Consider the following 20,142-nt stretch of genomic DNA (forward strand, 5'->3'; position numbering starts at 1 on the left):
ACTATCATCGGTGTTATATGTGCCTGCCTTTCCTGTGAACTTAGTATCTCTCAGTGCACTGGTTGATTAGATTGACTGTCAAGTGACCATTAACAGATATATGTGCTCGATACAGGAGAGGGTGACGAGCAGGAAGCTTGGGACTGGGACCAGGCATAGCGGACTGTGGTACATGGACTGTAGCGTGCCAAGCGAGGATGGGAATCAAGGACTAGTGGCTGTCACTGAAGACAAGGAGACTAGAGCTCTAATCCATCACTGTCGAATGGGACATGTCTCTTTTGACAAAATGTATCAAATATTTCCTGATGTAATGAGGGGTGTTGACAAAAGCAAGCTCAAGTGTGATGCTTGTGAGTATGCCAAACATACTAGAACCTCTTATGTGAGTAAGGGGATTAGAAGTATCTCTCCGTTTGTGTTGGTTTATTATAAGTGGCGCAAAGTATTTCGTAACCTTTATTGACTGTTACTCACGGATGACTTGGATCTACCTCATGCGACACAAGGATGAAGTGTTCCCGTGTTTCAAAAAATTCTATGCTCTTGTGCAGAATCAGTTCAATGTACAAATACAAGCTATTCGCACTGACAATGGTACAGAATATGTTAACAAAATATTTGGTGCTTTCATGTCTGAGCAGGGAATCTTGCATCAAACATCATGTCCAGATACGCCTCAACAGAATGGTGTGGCTGAAAGGAGAAATCGTCACATACTGGAGGTTGCTCGGGCCTTAATGTTCACCATGAATGTGCCTAAATTTCTCAGGAGTGAAGCTGTCCTGACTGCAACTTATTTGATCAACCGTACGCCATTGAGGGTGACAGGTATGAAATCACCATGTGAATTAATTCTGAAGGACAATACATTTATTGTTCCTCCAAAATTATTTGGATGCACATGCTTTGTTAGAGATCACAGGCCCTCAGTGAGCAAACTGGATCCTCGAGCTCTGAAATGTATTTTTCTCGGGTATTCTTCTGGACAAAGAGGTTACAAGTGTTGGAGCCCTTCAGAACGAAGGACATTTGTGAGCATGGATGTCACTTTTCGGGAATCTGAACCATTTTATGGAGAGAAGACTGATCTGAGCATATTATTCGAAGATGTTGACCATTTTCCAGCTCACGGGACTGGTCAAGAGGGGGAGAGTGAACTGATGCAGGGGGAGACAATCTCAGAACCACAACCTCAACCAATAGTGGGTCTCATTCCAGGAAGACAGGATGGAGATGGAGAAGGCCGAAATTTACCGCAGAGATGGGGAAGGCTGAATGAGGAACAAAATCTTCAAGTTTATAGTAGAAGACATGTGGGTGCGCAACATGTTCAGGGGGAGCAACAAGAGTTACAAGTTGAACATCAGGACAACTCTGAGATCGTTTCATCGAGTGAAAGTCAAGTTGACCGGGACTCGACAACGATGGGAGAAGGACAAATGGATCTACCAATTGCTTTAAGGAAAGGAACTCGGGCTTGTCTTGAGAGATTACAGAAAAGTATGATGAATGCGACATAGGCAACTTTGTGTCATATGAAGCCTTGTCTCCTTCCTACAAAGCATTTGTTGCTTCCATACAGTCAGTATCTATTCCAACTGACTGGAAGGTAGCAAAGGAGGACAAAAAATGGCGTGCTGCCATGTTGGAAGAACTACAGGCATTGAGAAAGAACAAAACTTGGGAGTTAGTAACTCTTCCAACAGGAAAAAGGGATGTCAGTTGTAAATGGGTTTACACTGTGAAACAAAATGCACAAGGAAAGATTGAAAGATACAAGGCAAGACTTGTGGCAAGAGGGTACACCCAGACCTATGGCATCGATTATGATGAGACCTTTGCACCAGTGGTGAAGATGAACACAGTGAGGATTTTGATATCATGTGCAACAAATTTTGGGTGGCCGTTACACCAACTTGATGTTAAGAATGCTTTTCTACATGGAGATCTGCATGAAGAATTTTACATGGAAAGACTGAAAAAATCTCTTTATGGACTGAAACAGTCCCCGAGAGCTTGGTTTGACAAATTCAGGCGTGCAGTCTGTGACATGGGATACAGACATTGCAATGGGGACCATACAGTGTTTTATAGACATTTTAAGGGAAAGATTACTATTTTTGCGGTGTATGTGGATGATATCATTATTACCGGGGATGACGAAGGAGAGATAGCAAGGCTAAAGAAGTGTTTGACTAAGGCCTTTGAAGTAAAGGATCTTGGCCGACTAAAGTACTTTCTTGGTATAGAAGTGGCCATGTCAGCAAAAGGAATAGCTCTGTCTCAAAGAAAGTATACTTTGGATCTTCTCAGTGATGTTGGTATGCTGGGCTGTCGTGCAGCTTCAACCCCAATCGATCAAAATCATAAAGTGACAGCACAATCAGGGGATCATGTGGATAAAGGGAGATATCAGAGACTAGTTGGGAGGCTGTTGTATCTATGTCATACACGACCAGACATTGCCTTTGTAGTGAGTGTAGTGAGCAGATATATGCATGAGCCTAGAAGTGAACATCTTGAAGCAGTCTACAGAATCTTGCGATACTTGAAAGGAACTCAAGGAAAGGGCTTGTGGTTCAAGAGCAACGGACATCTTGATGTCGATGGATACTGTGATGCTGATTGGGCAAGTTGCCTAGATGACCGAAGATCAACTTCAGGGTATTGTGTTTTCCTTGGAGGAAACTTGGTGTCATGAAGGAGCAAGAAACAACAAGTTGTTTCCAAATCAACAGCTGAAGCAGAATATAGGGCCATGTCTCAAGGGCTGAGTGAAATGTTGTGGGTAAGGAATCTGTTAAGTGAACTAAAGGTGTTGAAGAATAGCTGCATAAATGTATGGTGTGACAATGTGTCTGCTATTAACCTAGCACATAACCCAGTGCAGCATGACAGAACAAAGCATATTGAGATAGACAGATTCTTCATCAAAGAAAAACTCGATGATGGGATCATTAAGATAGAGCATGTTAGTTCAGCACAACAAATTGCAGATTGCTTAACGAAAGGTTTGGGAACCAGAGAATGCAACCTGGCATGTGACAAGATGGGAATGATAGATATCTATCACCCATCTTGAGGGAGAGTGTCACCCATCTTGAGGGAGAGTGTTGAAGAGGTATTGGGCCTGGCTGTGTGACTTACCTACTTGCCCATGTGGCCCATGTTAGAGAGTGTTCTGAAGATGCTTTATAAGGGACTCGTTCCCTTCATCCTGACCTAGCCGCCACAGCTCTTAGAGCATTCAGGTTAGACACTATCTCTTTGTACATCACCCCATTTGGCATAGGAGGGGCTTGAGACAGGGAGACCCCTTGTCGCCATCGTTATTCGTTTTGATCATGAACACGCTTAACCAGGTGTTGGCTAAGGCCATTGAATTGGGGATCATTCGGTGTTTAACACGGAGGGAGTTGGCCATGTTGGTATCGATTTATGTGGACGATGATGTCATCTTGAACTATTCGCCGTTAATAGATGGAATTGCGTGCTATTTGCAACATTCTTGAGCTCTTTGGACATGCGTCGGGGCTGCATACCAACTTCGCCAAGTGTTCGGTTTCCCAATTGCTTGCTTGGAGGATGAGGCCAACGGTGCGGCAGTGATTATGGAGTGCCAGTTGGTACCCTTTCCCATCAAGTACCTTGTATCCGACTCTCCATAAGAAGGCTGCCGGGGGAGGTGTTGCAGACGGTAGTGGACCAATTTCCTAACCAGCTGCCTACTTAGAAGGCATCGATGATGCCCCGGGTTGGGCGCTTGGCGCTGGTCCGTTCAGTGCTCGCGGCCATGCTGCCGCACTAGCTCATAGTGCTTAGCTTCAACAAGAACACACTTCAGCAGGTGAACAAGATCTGGTGAACAAGATCCTACGTGGTTTCTTGTGGACCGTCAGGGCAGATGCTAATTGCGGTTAGTGCCATGTCAACTAGACCATGGTGTACCGCCCGCTGCGGTATGGGGGCTTGGGGATCCTTGCCCACAGTGCCATCAACCTTAGGGTGCGTTGGCCGTGGAGGATGCGTACCGACCCCAGCGACCTTGGCGCGGGCTCGATATGCATTCCTCGAAGGTTGAGCTGGATGTCTTTGCGGCCTCCACCTTCATGCTGGTAGGTAATGGGGAATCCAACCTCTTCTGGGAGGACAGATTGATGGATTGGAAATCCATCAGGCATCATAGCGCCGGAGGTCTATGCACTCATCCCGAAGTGCTGTGGGCGGAAGCGCGCGGTGGTGGAGCGCAGCTGGATCTCAGATCTAGTTGGCGCGCCGAGGGTAGTGGCCCTCTGGCAGTACGTCTAGTTGTGGAGCAGACTCAAGGGCATGCATCTATCGATGTACCAGGACAGGTTGATTTGTCGTTGGACGATGGATGCCCATTACTCATCCCATACCTATTACAACGCCCTCTTCCAGGGGCGGTCTTGTCAGGCTCGTGGAGGTTGAACCGGAAATCCTAGGCGCCACCTAGGGTGGAGTTGTTCATCTAGATTTTTTTATGACATATGATTGAATTGATCAATACTTCTTGTGTTAATGATTATGCAAGTTTTTTTTTTGACATGTTTAACCTGTTATGCTTACTTCTTTTAACTTTGTTGCTGGCATGTACCTTTGTAGGTACATACACGTTTTATGGTTAGGTGCCCATTTGTCTCATGTGATTATTGCTTTATTAGGTTATTAGGTATATCATTTTGGTAGATTCACAATTGACAGTATTGCCATTGTACTTCTGATGAACACATACAGGAAAATTTTGACATGAAGAATTTCATGACTGCACTTGGATCTAGCACTTGTTACATGGAACAGAGGTCATCTGATAACATTATTGCTAATGTAAATGATGACAACATAGATAAAGGACAATGCCACCATTTCTCTATAAGGTAATCTATTTATGCTTCAATATCTGCTATGTTAGAGCAGCTGTGGTGTATTTTAGATGTATGCTACGTCTCCAAACTCGTGTAACATACGTAGCATATCACAATTTTTATTTTGGAGTGCAGGTTTTAAGTATTTTTAACAATTCATGTTTATCTAGGCAAGAATTTTGGCTGAGGTGTATATATGCCTGCTCAGCTTAGTATATATGTCCCCTTTTCCATTTTTGTACGCCTACACATTTTTTATTTTCATGTTTATATATTTATTGCATGTGTGTGGGTAGCCAGAGGTTTTAGGAGATGAAGGTCGGAGTTGAGGATTGAGTAGGCAGGATGAGGAGGTTTGCCCTATATGTAAGATAGTCTCGTCCTTTGGCCGTGGTGTGCAAGGCTCAGAGTGACTTAGTTGGGGGCAATTTTTTTCTATTTCATTCTGAATCTGTTGGATGCATGGAATCCTGTTACAAAGAGGGAAGGCTCTAAGAAACCAAATATGGTCATATATTTATCTAGGACTGAACTAACCAGCTGCGCCACATATTTGTTTTCCCATGTGGCGCTCCCTCTTTCTCCTGTACATGCATGGTGCAAATATCATAGTATTAGTTATTTCCCGTACCTCCCCACCTATCTCTCCTTAATACATGCAAATTATGTCATCATCCAAGATTGTCTCACTTCTGAAATTTTAACCTTTTATCTCTCAAAGAGTATGTCTGATTGATGTTCCTTTTTCACTCTTGCCTTAGTCGCAAGGAGATCTTCGAAACCTGATCCCATGTTTACATGTGTCTATAGTAGGTTATAGAATAGGTTAAACATTTCAAATATTTAGTAAGTTTAGCATTCTTTACTACATTATTCAAAATTACATAGGTAATATTTAAAAATTTGTTTTGATTCATAAAGTTAACATTTAATTCTTGGGTCTGGAACCTGTGAATTGTTTTTTGTGTGGTTGAGTTTGAAACTTAGTGATTAAACTTTGAAACTTGTGTTTGATTCATGGAATTTAAATCCTAACTTCAAAGTTTGGGATTTTTTAGTTACAATGCTCAAAAATATAATACTTTGAGATTAGATTTCATATATTTATTATTTACAGAATGGGAAATAAATATCATGCTTAGTATTTTATGTTCTAATTTTCATGTTCGGTCTTCAAAGTAGTATGTGATAACAGTGCAACAACGTAGATCGTAAGATAGGCAGCTCATTAATCGTCGACACAAATGGATCATGCTAGGTCCATGATAGGTACTACACCACACCAGTAAGTTAAGTGGCCGCCCATATCCACTTGGAGTTCCCGCCTGGCACGACTGTGTGCAGGACTCATGAGCACACTCAGAGCAGTGCACGGTCATGCCATATGCACCTCAGATAGCTTCATGACCAACCAATAATTTGTTTGCTGCAAGTTGATATTTCTCAGTTTCTGTCCCTAGAGTTTTAAGGGACAGAAGAACCACGACTCTGTGCGGGACTCGTGAGCACACTCAGAGCAGTGCACCGTCATGCCATATGCACCTCAGATAGCTTCATGACCAACCAATAATTTGTTTGTTGCAAGTTTATATTTCTCAGTTTCTGTCCCTAGAGTTTTCAGGGACAGAAGAACCAAATCCAACTTCTTGGCAGTAAAAAGATTTATATATTTCTCGTTTGCTTTGTCTGAGTAGATGTCGAAATTTCCTTGAGCTAATCTGGTGGATGGATTACTCAGATATTTTTGTGGCCCAGTAGGTGGATGGCTTGAAGTAAAACTTGATTTTGCGGTGCATTTTACAGAGTAGTACTCCCTCCATTCCTATATATAGGGTGTATAGTTTTTGGTACGGATATTAAATAATGCATATGGAGAGAAAATTACACCAGGTTCGGGCGGGATTACCCATGATTAATTGTCGTGAGAAAATAGAGTAGTTTGCATGAGATAAGGAAACATAATTAAATCTCTAACAAAATGTCCAGGCGAGTGGTGCAACGCCATGAACCCTATATTTTGGATTATTCCTTGAAAACAAATACAGCTTATATCTAGGAACGAGGGGAGCAATATATTGCTAGTTTTGGCATCTGGCTCATACTGTATGTTCTATTTAGCAGTTCCATTTGCATTTGTTGTCAAAGTTGCATGTACAAATTCTTAAGTCATATTCTTGTAACTACAGAGAGTATGTCCGTCAGAGGCAGATGAGCAACACAACATTTTGCTCACTTTTTGATAAACACATCAGTTCATCATTGGTTACTACAAAAACATATCGACAATGGAATTGCAAAAGCTGCCGGGATAAGCTGGATCTCTTATACAACAGAACACCAGCTAGAACATTGAACGAATCTCCACTAGTGCCAGAACATGCTGTGCACAAGGAATTATCTCAAGAGAAGGGTTCTGCGAAATGCCATTTACCTTGTTCCTACAATGAGGAGTCCACAGAACTAGATCGAGCTATAAATGGTACATGTGGAAGCCTTGGTGAAAAATTAGAATTTCTGCCTAGGGAACCAATGGTCGGAAGAAGTGAGAAAGGTAATAGCGTCAAGTCGCTACCAGTGAAAAGGAAGGATGGAACTCATGCTAACTTCCATGATATAAATCAGAACGTGATCAAAACTTACAAGAGAAGGAAGAACACCAACATTTCTTCTGTCGACTGTCAAGATCGATCGGAAAGCAGTAGAGCTGGTAATAGCAAGGAGAAACATGTCACAAGCATCACGCAGGCAGATGCAGGCCTGCTATACCCAGCTGTTTGTTTGAGTGAGGGAAAAATACTATATACCACCAGCATCATGGATGGTGGTGAAAGATTTAAAAACAATGGCGTGCAGCAAATTCCATGCAGTTCTGAAAAGGAATTGGAATGCTTGAAGATGCACTTATCAAAGGTGAGATCATGTGTTGCTGAAATTCATAATTTTTTTTTTCATATCATGTCATATTGTCATGAGAATATTTTATGCATCATCCAGTAATGCCATTATATTTACATCTGTTTATACGGTAGTAGCCAAATTATGGTACTTGGAAAGGAGGCCCATTTGCTAAGCATGATGCTTTGTCATTAGGTTACTTTCGTAGTAAACCAATAGAAAATGGGGCATGGTGTTTTGGTTCATAGGTCTAAATGCACCTATTATGAAAAATTCATTTGAAATGTCTTTCGAAATGTCAAAAAATATTGAATATTTTTTCTGGATGTACATCCGGACATTCTATGTTCGAACACAAAAATTGTGGCTATTTTTTGTGGGTTGTGTAAGAAAGACAAAGATTCTCTTGAGAAGATATTTTGAAGCACCGAAAATTGCCTTTTTTGCACAAGTCACATAGAATTTTATTTTTTAGTGAGATTTTGTGTGCGGACATAGAATGTCCGGATGTACACCCAGAATTTTTTTTTCATATTTTTTGGGCGTTTTCAAATATGTTTTTTGGGCAATGGGTTCATCTACACCTATGAGCCAAAATAGATATCCATAGAAAATGATGCAACTATTTTCATGGTCATTCCTAGCGAGTTTGTCATCATTGAATCAATCCACTATGTGTACAGTTCCGAGTTGGTCATATCTAGTGTGTTGTTTTTTTAAAGAATGACATTTAAATTCGTAGATAATATGCATTTCATCCTTGTACTTGCTGGTATGGGACATGGATAACACCATTTGAGAACATGTGGATATCACGGTGGTATGACCTCCAGTTTTGGGGCTGTCAACCAGGGCTCGAACCCTGGTTCTCACGAAAAAGGCCCCTCGCTGAGTTTGTTCCCCACTCGTATCTGGCCAACTGCGCCACTGCAATGGGTGGATCCGGCTTTTGGGGACTTCGCTCGACCTGCAATGCAATGCGTTCAGGTTTCTCTCCCCAATGGCCAGGTTCTTTTTTTTTGTTTTGGATGACACCATTCTAACTGATCTACTGTATTTTTTGTGATGTAGCTATTTTTATCATTTGGCATATCAGACAAGCATACACAACGCCCTGACCAGCAGCTGCACGGTTTTGCTCTGATTTGCCTTTTCCTTGTTTCTTTCTTAATTTTGGTTAGTTCTTAGGCATTTGCTAGCCTTGGGGTTTGTCTCCTTTTGTTCCTGGTTTTTGAAGTCTTCTTTCTAACTCTTGCGCCTTCTCGTGTTCCTCTAATACAAAACAACACACATTTTATGCATGTGTGAGAAAGAAAAACATCAGACAACCTTTAATTCTTTGGAATGATATATTTTGGCTATTTATGTAATGTAGGATCTCACTTTATCCAGTAAATATCTCAGGTTTCTCCAGGCAAGAGTGAACAGACCCTGAGAAAAACAACTGAACACAAGGAGGACAAATGTGTCATAGTTTCTGTAAAGGAGGCATCAACCAGAGTGCAGAGTGAGAAATCAAATCCTGAGTTTTCTCAGTTAGAACAGCAACAAAGCCGCCGTTTGCACAATGAACAGGCACTAAGTACAACAGAACATGAGGAGGATGATTGTGCAATAGTTTCTGTAGCAGAGTTTCCGTCGGTACAGCACCAACAATTCCAGCATTTGCACAATGAAGTGTCACTAGGAAATGCAACTGAAGACGAGGGGGGTGATTGTGTAATAACTTCTGTAAATCATGTATCAGCCAGTCTGCAAAGTGGAGAATCACATAATCAGTACAATGGAGAAAATTTCACATCGTACAGAGATGACGCCAACTTGAATGGAAGTTTTCCACCAACCATGGATATTCCTGCGAGGTATCAGCACCCAGAGAATTTCTGTAAGCCCGTTTGCCCTCTTCCAAGAATTGGTGTGCTTAGTCTCACGTTGCAGAAAGAAGTCGCAACATATGCAAAGAGCTGTGGAACAGAGTCTGGCTATCGACTAGGCATGTATGACGAGGAAGCACCTTGCCAGATATACAGAGGGGAAAGCCTGGCATTCTCGAGCTCACAGCAAATTCCGGCAAACTACAGTCCCCAGCATTTGGGTTATGCCACCTCTGTTGCAATTCCAGAACCAGCGAGGGAGAGTTCACATTCAACCAAAGGCAAGAGCAAAATGGTTGATGATCCATCGGATAAGTCTTCAGAACAGGATATGTGTGTAAGTAATATAAATCCAACTTACTTTACTGCAGAACTTTATTTTCTGGTTCTGCTGCAAAGATAAGGAATTATTTTCTGGCAATAATACCACTATATGACTAGAGTTCAATGTACCACCTTGCTGCAAGCGAAAAAATCTTAATTGAAAGTTGTTTGTGCAGGCTCTGTCTCTGTCTATCTGTCCGTGGCCATGAATGCTGCACTTCGTGGAAGGAGTTCCAGACTAAAAGATGAACGTGGGTACCAAATATGTTTATTTTTACATTGTTATTTCATTAGTTGTCTGAAAGTGCGGACCAGTGTTGGCAACAGACTTGTCTTGTGCTAAATAATGTTTTGGCTGTGACGTTTTGGAGTTGAATAATAAACATCATTATTGTAATAATTAAAATTTGTAGACCGGATAATTGATGTTTTCTCATCATTGAATTTGTATTTCACCTGCTACTTGTTCTTTCATGGATGTACTGCTTGCATGTTTTTATACCTGTTTTACATATTGTATCTGAGTAGCCTTTTGTGCATAATGGCGGATGGATGATGGCAAATCTTGAGGAATCTGACCTTTAGGCTGAAGGGGACGCCAAAGCCCTTGGCACTGGGGCCGTGGAAATGCCATGGTGTCTGCTAGGTTAATGGTTAATGACTAGTGTTTGCCCCTCTGCCCAAACGCTAGTATGTTTGGCCTTTGCAAAAAGAAAAAAAATCTGGTTTAGTTTTTCTGAGAGGTCAGTTTGTGCTTAACTTTTCCAAAAGGTCAATTTGTCGAAATTATCATGGACCAATGGCTCTGCCGCCTCTGTGTGTGCATCCATCCATCAACTCTTACATGTATGGGATGACTGCAAAACCTCAGTCCCTAGTCTTTCATTGATGAAGTTAGCTGCCGGTGGCATTCACGTGATTGTAGTTTATTTGTTGAATCTGAACTGAGAATCAAGGATTCCATCGGAACTGTTCTAGTTAGCTTTGCAGGATGTCAATCCCAGTTTGTGTGTTCAGCCTTTGTAATTTGTATCTCAGAGTCTCCTCGTGAGGAATGATGATGAGTAGTTCAAAAGCAAAGCAAGCGATATTTTTTTAAATAATTTTTTCACTTCTGTTACTTCTTAGTTACCTGAAAATTTTAGAGCTTCAGTTGGTTCATGTTGTGGAGGTAGCGTTGCCGATTGTTGCGAGATTGGAAAGATCCGCGGTACAGTGGTGGGACGGAGTGAGGGCACTGGTATCGGAGAAGGAAAATGTGCGCCTCCTTCCGAAGGTGGCAACCTGATCAATGGAGTCATAGTAGGTTTAAGGCGGTTTGTCAAGGCTGTGGCAGTAGTGGCAATTTTGCTGGAGAAAGCAAAGACAAAGGGTCACAACAGGGCTGAGAAGGTGGGCCCGCAAAGGCCTAATGGCTATTAGCCCGTGGAAGATCCTGTGTCCACGGGTGCATCATTTTTCAAACTTTTTCCAAAAAAAATTCATTAATATTAGGTCAAATTACTTATTAATAGTCAAATTTCCCAGGTGATTACCCATTCTCAAACTGCTTTCATCCCAGCACACTTAACTTCTTCATTGTGAGCTTTCTGCAAAGGAGTTATTCTTTGATGACAATAGTACCATATGAATCCTATTAACTCTTAGGTCATGACATCACACTGCTTTATTATTTGAATTTCAAACAATTATTTGACTAAATAAAAATGAATACATTATTGTTTTTAATAATAAATCTTTAAACAATAAAATAATTTTTTATTTTTTTCATCAAAATCCAAAAGCTGAAAAAAGTCATATTTCCTTTTTCATTTTTAGGAATCTAAAAAATTGGTAATCGCATGCAAAATTTTGCGTAGATACATTTTCATATAAAAAATGTTTTCATCGGATGCCGTATGCAATTAGAAAAGCCGTTTTACGGATATATGAAGCCATTTTGCATAATATATGAAAATTCATGTATGTTATCAACAACTAAACCACATAATACATGGTCATCTCAAAGGATTTTATTTTTTTGAATTTTCTCATATTTTTTAAAAAAAAAAAACAGAAAAGGCGATTCCCACGGGGGTGCGTGGAGAAAACATTTCTTGTGCCGACGCCTGACATTGTTGCCTCACCGTCACGGCGGAGACCCCTGCGCCGACGGCCTTTTTCCGTGTCGATGGTGGCTGTCAGCACATGTTGCTCTTTTTCTGTTCCAACCACGTGTCGACGACCTCGACAAAAAGTCGTCGGCACAGGTCCTGGCCGTCGACACCTTGACGTTTTCCCGTATTGGATCAGGTGAAAAAGAAAGAAGGTTTATTGGTTGTTGATAAACAACATAAGTATTTCCTGGAAAAAAAAGAGTGATCTTGTTAGCTAGTATTCGCTATATAGGAATTGTATTGTATGAGTTGTAACATGGAATTTCTTTTTCTTTTGTTCAGCTATTATTCTTGTAGAAACTCAACTTTGTTAGCAAAACAACATTGTGCATCAACCAATGTCATACTCCGGGGCACTCCCTCATTAAGAAAAACAACAATAGATATCAACCGATAAAATTGCCAAATTCTCATCTGGTACAGCTTAGAAGGCTAGATCAGATAATCCACTCTTAGCCCACCATCCTTCAAAGCCCGACGGGAGGCTTCATCACAACGGTGTATGTGGAGTTTGTTTCGGTAGCCAAAACAGTTGGTGGTGCCTCGTGTTTTATGTGCAGTTTTGTGAGCATGTTATGATGGTTCTTGTTCTGTTTTCCACCAATCAAGCAAGTCTCTTCTTAATTAATGGATCGAGGTGTACGGTCTCCATTTTCAGAATTAATAAGTTATTATGTGTCTCTATACTACTCATTACTGTGTCATGATGGTTCTTGCTCTGACATCATGTGTTTTGTCTCAAGAAAAAAAGGGGGAATTTTAGCCTTTTTTCTTTATCTATCTTGTCATCAGTACTATTCAGTATTGGTCATTTGTGACGATCCATATATGGTACCGACAGCGTTACATAATGTGAATCCCAGACTTAGCGCTCACACACGGACCAATGTCTGCAGCTGCATTGTTTCAGTTACGAGATAAGCACCACCCAGCTCCTCAATAATCAACTACCAAGAACTCGATGCTCGGCCTGAACAAATTAAAGTTCACTATATAGCTTGCTAGATTTACATATACAGCAAAGCCATAAATTTTGCAAGGACTGAAGGAGGACGACCAGCTAGAGAAGAAGTACTAGGCTGACCATGCATGCATCGATCTCCTTTCATGGAAAGCCTCTTTGCAGAAAATAATGCAGATACAGAAGGCTTAATCGCTTTCACCCCCATAACGATATGATTACACTACTACTCGCATAGCATAGCATCAAGAGCAATCATCCTTAACAGAATGACTGCTCATGATGGTATGTAGGTACGTACATTAATGTTACGTACTCGCCCCTGCACCCCACCATGCACAAACACATATACTTGCTGCAAGAAACAGCCATGGATCTCTCTTCTACCGGAGGATCCCGCCGAGCGGCGCAGGGGCCCAGTAGTCAGCTGCGTTGTCCCCGCCGAAGTGCGACGTGCACGACACCGGGACGAGGCACAGGCCCCGGCTCCTCAGGTCCTTCTTGCTCGTCTCCTCTTCATTCTTAGCACCCTGTGTATACACATGTATTTTCATGCCACAGTTATGGTAACAAACCAATGCAGCAAACTTGCACATTACACAAAGTATAGCATAAAAGATACTTGATGCTACAAATGATCTTAACTTTTTTTGTCCAAAATGTAATGTGCATGCATGTATGTACGTATACATGATTGGAAATGACTTTGAAGGTAAGCAAAGTGTGTTCATGATATATATACCTGCTGCTCAGGTTGGCCTGCAGCCTGCTGCTGTACTGCTCCAGTATTGTTATTATGGTTTAGCAACTGCCCCAAAAAATGTAAAGTAAACTTAAGCAGAGCTGTAAAGGGGGACAGATTCTCATATGTGCGTGTATAGATCTCTACTTACCTGGCCGGGGTATTCTGGGAAGAGTCCAGGGTTCCTTTCTCCGGTTGGTCCCTGTTCATGAAAAGAGGAAAGTACTTTGTCACATGTCAACGTTGCACGTACAAGCGTGCGAAAAGGGTAGGGAGGAATAATTTTTCAGACTAGGAAAATATGATTGAACCCATGATCAGTTGCACCGACCGGCCCAAGGTTGTCGCAGATCATGGCTAAGATTAGCTAAACTACTATATCGATCTATATACATATGGCGATCATAATTTTCTACATGTCTGCAGACTGCAGAAGTGTACTTTGTGTCGATTTGAAGTGCTGCTTCATCTGTTCAGTAATGTAACTATGTAAATCCATCTTGTGTGGCATTATCCAGTTTTGGCCAGGCAGCTGAATTGCCATGTACATCTTGATGAGTGTGCATACTGTTCCAATGATTCAAAACCAAATTCCTATGGGATCAAATAATTCTCTGAATATTTTTGAAAAAATTAGTGGAATCATGCTTAGATCTCAAGAAAACATATCATCCCATGATTAATGTATGGTATGTGCAGGAAATAAAATTTAACAAAAATATGATAATAAGCTATGTGGATATTCTTAAAAATAGTAAAATTCTATACATGCAGCATCATGAGGGATGTAAATTGTATCATAGGTTCCTTCAAATTTTATGGATTTTTAATATTTCTTAACGGGAGCCCAGAGAGCACATATTTAAGAAAAATACAGAGCAATTAATTTGTTCCATCCTGATTAGATTATATGTGACCTACTCATCAATTTTTATCACCACATTCTGGTACACATATGTATTTGAACATATAGATGATAAATAAATATAAAATAAATCTGGAATGCATTAAAATTACAGTTTAACAATAGTAAATGAATATGAAATACCAATTCTTACATGCACAATGTCATGATTAACAAATAGTAAATGAATATGAAATGTCATTTAATTATTACATTATTTCATTCAGTAGACTTTTCCAAATGTATGATCAATATCATTAAAAAAATCAGTGTAGGAAATCATTGTAAAGTTTCAAGTTTCCATTTTATGTAAATTTTTGTAGTAACAAGTTGCAGGATTTACGTATGAAGTTTACAAAATTTTCCTATAACTTTACGTAATATGTACATTTCTATAGAAAATATTTAAGTCAACAAACTCCATACAAAATTAAGAAGGTGATGTGAGGCTGAAATCATTCGTTATGAAGACCATTCATATACAAAAATATCTTATACAAAAAGTTACTTTACTAAGATGGATTTATATAACTTGAGACTCCTTTGATAATAAGGTCAAATTAAGTTTTCATATTCCCTTAGTGGTTTATATTTATGATATTAACAAAATAAAAAGAGATGCATCTATAATACTTATTTTGGTGTGTATACATCATACAAATTAGAATGAACTAGGGTCGACTGGATGTTACCAGAAGTAGAGCTGTATATTTGGAGGGATGATGAATTTGGCTAGTTTGAATACAAACCTAAAGGTCCCATGTTTCCAACCAAGATAATAAATGTGTTGCAGTTTACTTCAATAAGTTTCAAGGCACACACACTAAGTCGTATTCTAATTGAAAATTGGGTGTGAAAAAATCACATGTATGAGAAACTTAATATTATTATGTAAAATTAATAAATATGGCTTTTTTAAAAAAAATTTGGTGTGGCACAACTCCTAATATCTAGAATATGCTACTTGCATCCTTCATATGTTTTTACTTGTAGTTGTATCACATTCTCTATGACTAGACTAGATCTCAAGCTTCCATTCAAATGCGTGGAATCAAGACATAGAAATACGATGTGGATATTTTCAGAATACCAAAGGTTTTAATCTAATACTATATAATTGCATAAATGCTTATTACTTATAATTGATTCCTGAGTGGGATTTTTGCGTGTGTTCTGCACCGGCGAAGGGGACCTTCAGGGCTTCTTTGATTCACAGGGTTTTCAAAACGTAGGACTAGGAAGTGCATGATTAGAATGGCATATCCTGTCCAATCCTATAAGATCAGTAGACTACATGATTTTGGATCCAAAAGTATTTGATGCACAGGGTAACCAAAGAAATTGTAAAAAGAGGTTGAAGTGAAGAATTGTTTCCTACTACTACAAAACATAGTGCAAGTGGGAATTTCAAAGGATTGCAATCCTATAAATCAAACAACCTCTATATGAAAAAGTCCTATGAATTAAATCATACAAAAAGTCCTAAATGATTTCTTTGAATCAAAGGAGCCCTAAAGTCGTTTTCCACAAAGGTAACCAAAGGAATTGGTATCGTACTCACAGTCAGCTTTGATGAAAGTTTTGCTACAAAGGCAAGACGAAAGCAACAATAAGCTGCGTGCATTCGTGGCATGTTTCATCTCACAACTCCTTGCACGTGCATAGGCATCTCGTCACTTGCAAATATGAACTTCTTCTTTTCCGTGTGCTCATACAGTAACGCATAAGAGAGAGAGAGAGAGAGAGAGAGAGAGAGAGAGAGAGAGAGAGAGAGAGAGAGAGAGAGAGAGAGATAGATAGATAGCGAGAGAGAAGGTGTGTGCAACTTACATTTTGCATGGATGTCCCGTTGCCTCCCTGGCCCATGTATGGGTAGCTAAGAGCCTGCCACAGAAGAACAATCACTGGTCATGCACGAGATGACGAGAGAAAAAGAGAGGGCGAGCATAAAATCCTAGCCCATGAAACACAAAGCGCTACAAGACGGGCACCGCAGCACATCCATCCATCGATCTCTGTTGCCGCTGCTGCTGCGTGCTCGCGCGCCCATGCATGCACACAGACACAGCAGCTAGCGCCCAACTTTAGCAGCGTGCTCTTGCGCCCAGTCCCACCCCTGCCCTACCTCTCCGGCCATATTCTCTTTTTGTTTCCCGCGCGCGCTCAGTGTGGCAGGAACTTCTCTTTAATTTACCCTACCTCCGTGCATGCTTCCTGATCTGTCGCTGCATGTGGGGACATGCGTGGTGGGCACAGCTCTCCAGCCACAGCCGGCGTTGGAAAATGTTACTACAGTATGCATCTTGTGCTTTTAACAGATGGTACTGGTCATGCCTGAACTGACATATGGGCCATCTACTCCCTGTTCACCCCATACTTCTGATCAGGGTCCTCCTATGACCATGACTCATAATAAGCTTTTGCTCTAGTCTAGAGAGAGAGAGAGAGAGAGAGAGAGAGAGAGAGAGAGAGAGAGAGAGAGAGAGAGAGAGAGAGAGAGAGAGAGAGAGAGAGAGAGATTGGACCTCAATTTGACCCAGGAGGAATCTGACATAGCCAATGGTCTCTTGCAGTACAGACGCAGTGTCAGTCTGTAAAACGAGAGCACGTGTGTCAGAGATAAACTTTAGTTGGACACAACCCCTCGAGTGAATTGAAGCAGGCAAAAGAGAGGAGCTAGATGGCGAAAACTATAGACAAATGTAACAGCATGCATATATAACTCTAATAGTATGGTATACATGGAGGGAGACTGCTACACATGCAGATCTAGCTCTCCTACACTGTTGCAGTGCAAAGAAGGGCCAAACAGTTAACTACGTCCAGGTTATCACGTTACTACCTGGATCTGAAAACATCAATGCTATATTAAGCAAACAAATTCCACCCTAGATATTCACCTTGCCAAATGGTGAAACTATCTGGTGAAGGGCAGTTATTCTATCCCCTAGCCTCTCCTTCCTCACCTGAAAATTATTCACAAGAAAAAAAATCTTATTAGTAAAATGGAAAGCTGCGGAAAGAAATATGTCAGCCATTTTCCTGTGCTCTTGGTGCACGAACTTCGATAGTCAAGTGCCCTTTATGAGAGAGAGGGAGAGAGAGCGTAAAATGTGTTTGGGAAAGCAGGGAGCTGACTGGTGAGGAAGAAACCTTTAGAGTAGATTGTGCTGAGGAGGAGGCCTGAACCCTAGCCTTCTTGAGAGCTGAGCCTGTCGCGGTGCTGTTGCACTAGAGAAAGACAAACAAACCAAAGCGTGAATAATCATGAGACAATTTTTATCTCGTCCCAACAAGAACCATCGTCTCCCTAAAGTGAATGCTCAGGATTCTACACACTGACCACTTACTGTACGTAGCCCAGTACAAAAGAATTAATAGGTTATGAAATTAGCAAAACAGCTAGCTACCTCTGTCAATGAGTGTGCAATGTCCTGCCTAAACTCTTACCAAGAGATCATGAAACAACATGCTATGGAGACATCAATTAACTAGTTGACTAGAGCATACTCCAAAGTGAGACATCAAAACTTGTGGAGTATCTTATCAGGAAAGAACAATAATACCAGTATCAATCTATTGATTAAGGGGATAATGACAGAATGCACCATTGCCAAGAGATTGCATTCACAGCCCTAAAAGCCTGAACCTAGACAATTTATTTAGAGGCATCATGATCAAACTTATAGCTTTCCATCAAGAAAAGTAAGAGGAAAGACCTACTTTGGAAAACAACAATTAATAGTTTTTCATGAAGTAGACGAAAGATCAAACGCAGTTGCAAGAACCAACTCAATAAAAATCGTAGTTATATGTTTCATGCAGATCAAGTTCGTCTCCTTTGCGATCTTGGAACCACCAAATAAATGCATTCCTTGTAGTAAATCATCGTCCAAACAATATGACATACATGGAATAAACCAGGAAGCACGCCAAATTAAAGATAGTGAGCAGTCCAAAAAAGAGCAAAAAACCTTCAAATTAACAATGAATCAAATCTTAATCATATCGTTATTCACCTCGGATGAGTTGTCGGATTGGTGGTGGCTCCGGAGCTCCGGCGGCGGCGGCGCCACGCTATTCGAGAAGTCAAGCATGTTGCTGCCGAGGCTGGTGGTGACGCATGACCTAGGAGAGGAGGCCAGGAGCATCTGGCTCAGCTGGGACTTGGCCTGGATCTCGTGGCCATCGCCGGCGACAAGATGGCTCCCATAGAAATTGTAAGGAGCAGGGGCGCCGCTGGTGCCGGAATTAGGCATGGAGCCCTCCTCCTTCATACCAACCATGCATGCACTTGCAGCAGCGGCAGCCTGATGATCCCCCCAGTTCTCTAGTCCCTTTGACAGGAGAGCCGTGGTGGTGCTGTATCTCTCTTGATCTCCAACTAATCCCCCACTGTTGTATATGCAGTTTGCACAAGGAACACACAGACATACACAAATACATGAGTCCATGGAGATAAAAACAACTGCAAGTTAGTGAGATAAACATGCAGCAGATGATTAGGGCAAGGAAACGCTTGATCTACTACAGGACGAAGTCGGTTAACCACTTTATTCCTTCGCCTAGAGCTACACTTAAGTATGTAATTAAATTTTAGATGGAGTGTTTGTTTCTTATCTGCATCGACTCTAGAATCTAGATTAGAGAGGGAGAGGGGTAGGGACAGAAATGTTTACAGAATCAGCTGGCTCCAAGACTCTGGCATGTGGCTCTCCTGGCTTCCGGCGTTACCATCATGCAAGCTTGGAATAGAGGCGGTGCCGTTCATAAGAAGCATGCCTGATGAGCTATGTGGAAACTGCTGGGAGAAGAGCATGGATGGAGATGACAGGGAGGGCATGTTAGGAGACGCTTCTTGCTCCTCATGGCACGGCTTCAAGCTACTCATGATCATCTGTTGCACCAGGGAGCTCTGGAATTCTCCTCGATTCATATCACTCGCTTCTGGAGAAAGAGGGTAGAGGGGGATGCGCTCCTGGCTTCCCTGCTGCAAGGAATGCTCTTGCTTCTCCCTCCTTGCACCCTATGTGTGGAAATCTCAGCTCAATCTTTAAGGGGCCAGTGGCTTAATTTTCTGAGGGATGGGGTATATGATGTTCTTTGCAGAGAAGAGAACAACAGCAGGAGGAGATGAGAAGAGAGAGAGAGGTGGGGAGAGAAGAAGAAAAAGCATAGGGCCTGTTTGGAGAGGAATCTGGGCTTTGTTTTATTTTCCCCTTCCTTTTGCTTCACTCCTTTATTTGCGAACTTTCCCTTGCTTTCCTCCCTTTCTCTCTCCTCTCTCATTCTTCCGTTACACATACGGGAAAAAAAATCCTTTTATTTCCTTCTTCAGTCTCTTTTGCTTTATCACCAAAGTGATGTAGGAAAGGTATGCAAGACACGCCATTTCGG

The 20,142-nt window shown here is 41.3% G+C and overlaps 2 protein-coding genes across 4 annotated transcripts in view; one reads left to right on the top strand and one right to left on the bottom strand.

Moving 5' to 3' along the window:
• The window catches only part of LOC127296618 (uncharacterized), a 37,343-nt gene extending 26,870 nt beyond the window's left edge, over positions 1-10,473 (top strand). For all 3 annotated transcript variants that reach the window (XM_051326794.1, XM_051326786.1, XM_051326798.2), the window contains 4 exons: positions 4,762-4,901; positions 7,076-7,799; positions 9,189-9,995; positions 10,159-10,473. In XM_051326794.1, the coding sequence (XP_051182754.1) occupies positions 4,762-4,901; positions 7,076-7,799; positions 9,189-9,995; positions 10,159-10,191 (1,704 nt within the window). In that variant the 3' untranslated portion in view covers positions 10,192-10,473. The remainder of the gene's footprint in view (positions 1-4,761; positions 4,902-7,075; positions 7,800-9,188; positions 9,996-10,158) is intronic.
• A 2,636-nt stretch (positions 10,474-13,109) lies between these two features.
• LOC127296719 (uncharacterized) lies at positions 13,110-19,942 on the bottom strand. Its single transcript, XM_051326921.2, has 9 exons — positions 19,425-19,942; positions 18,765-19,140; positions 17,899-17,976; positions 17,646-17,711; positions 17,271-17,336; positions 16,576-16,629; positions 13,993-14,043; positions 13,842-13,907; positions 13,110-13,629 (listed from the first exon to the last, which is right to left on the bottom strand). The coding sequence occupies exons 1-9, from the start codon at positions 19,679-19,681 to the stop codon at positions 13,483-13,485; spliced, it is 1,161 nt and encodes a 386-aa protein (XP_051182881.1). The 5' UTR covers positions 19,682-19,942; the 3' UTR covers positions 13,110-13,482.
• Between the last annotated feature and the right edge of the window lie 200 nt (positions 19,943-20,142).

Source organism: Lolium perenne, chromosome 1 (genome assembly GCF_019359855.2).
Source record: "Lolium perenne isolate Kyuss_39 chromosome 1, Kyuss_2.0, whole genome shotgun sequence".
NCBI classification, from domain to species: domain Eukaryota; kingdom Viridiplantae; phylum Streptophyta; class Magnoliopsida; order Poales; family Poaceae; genus Lolium; species Lolium perenne.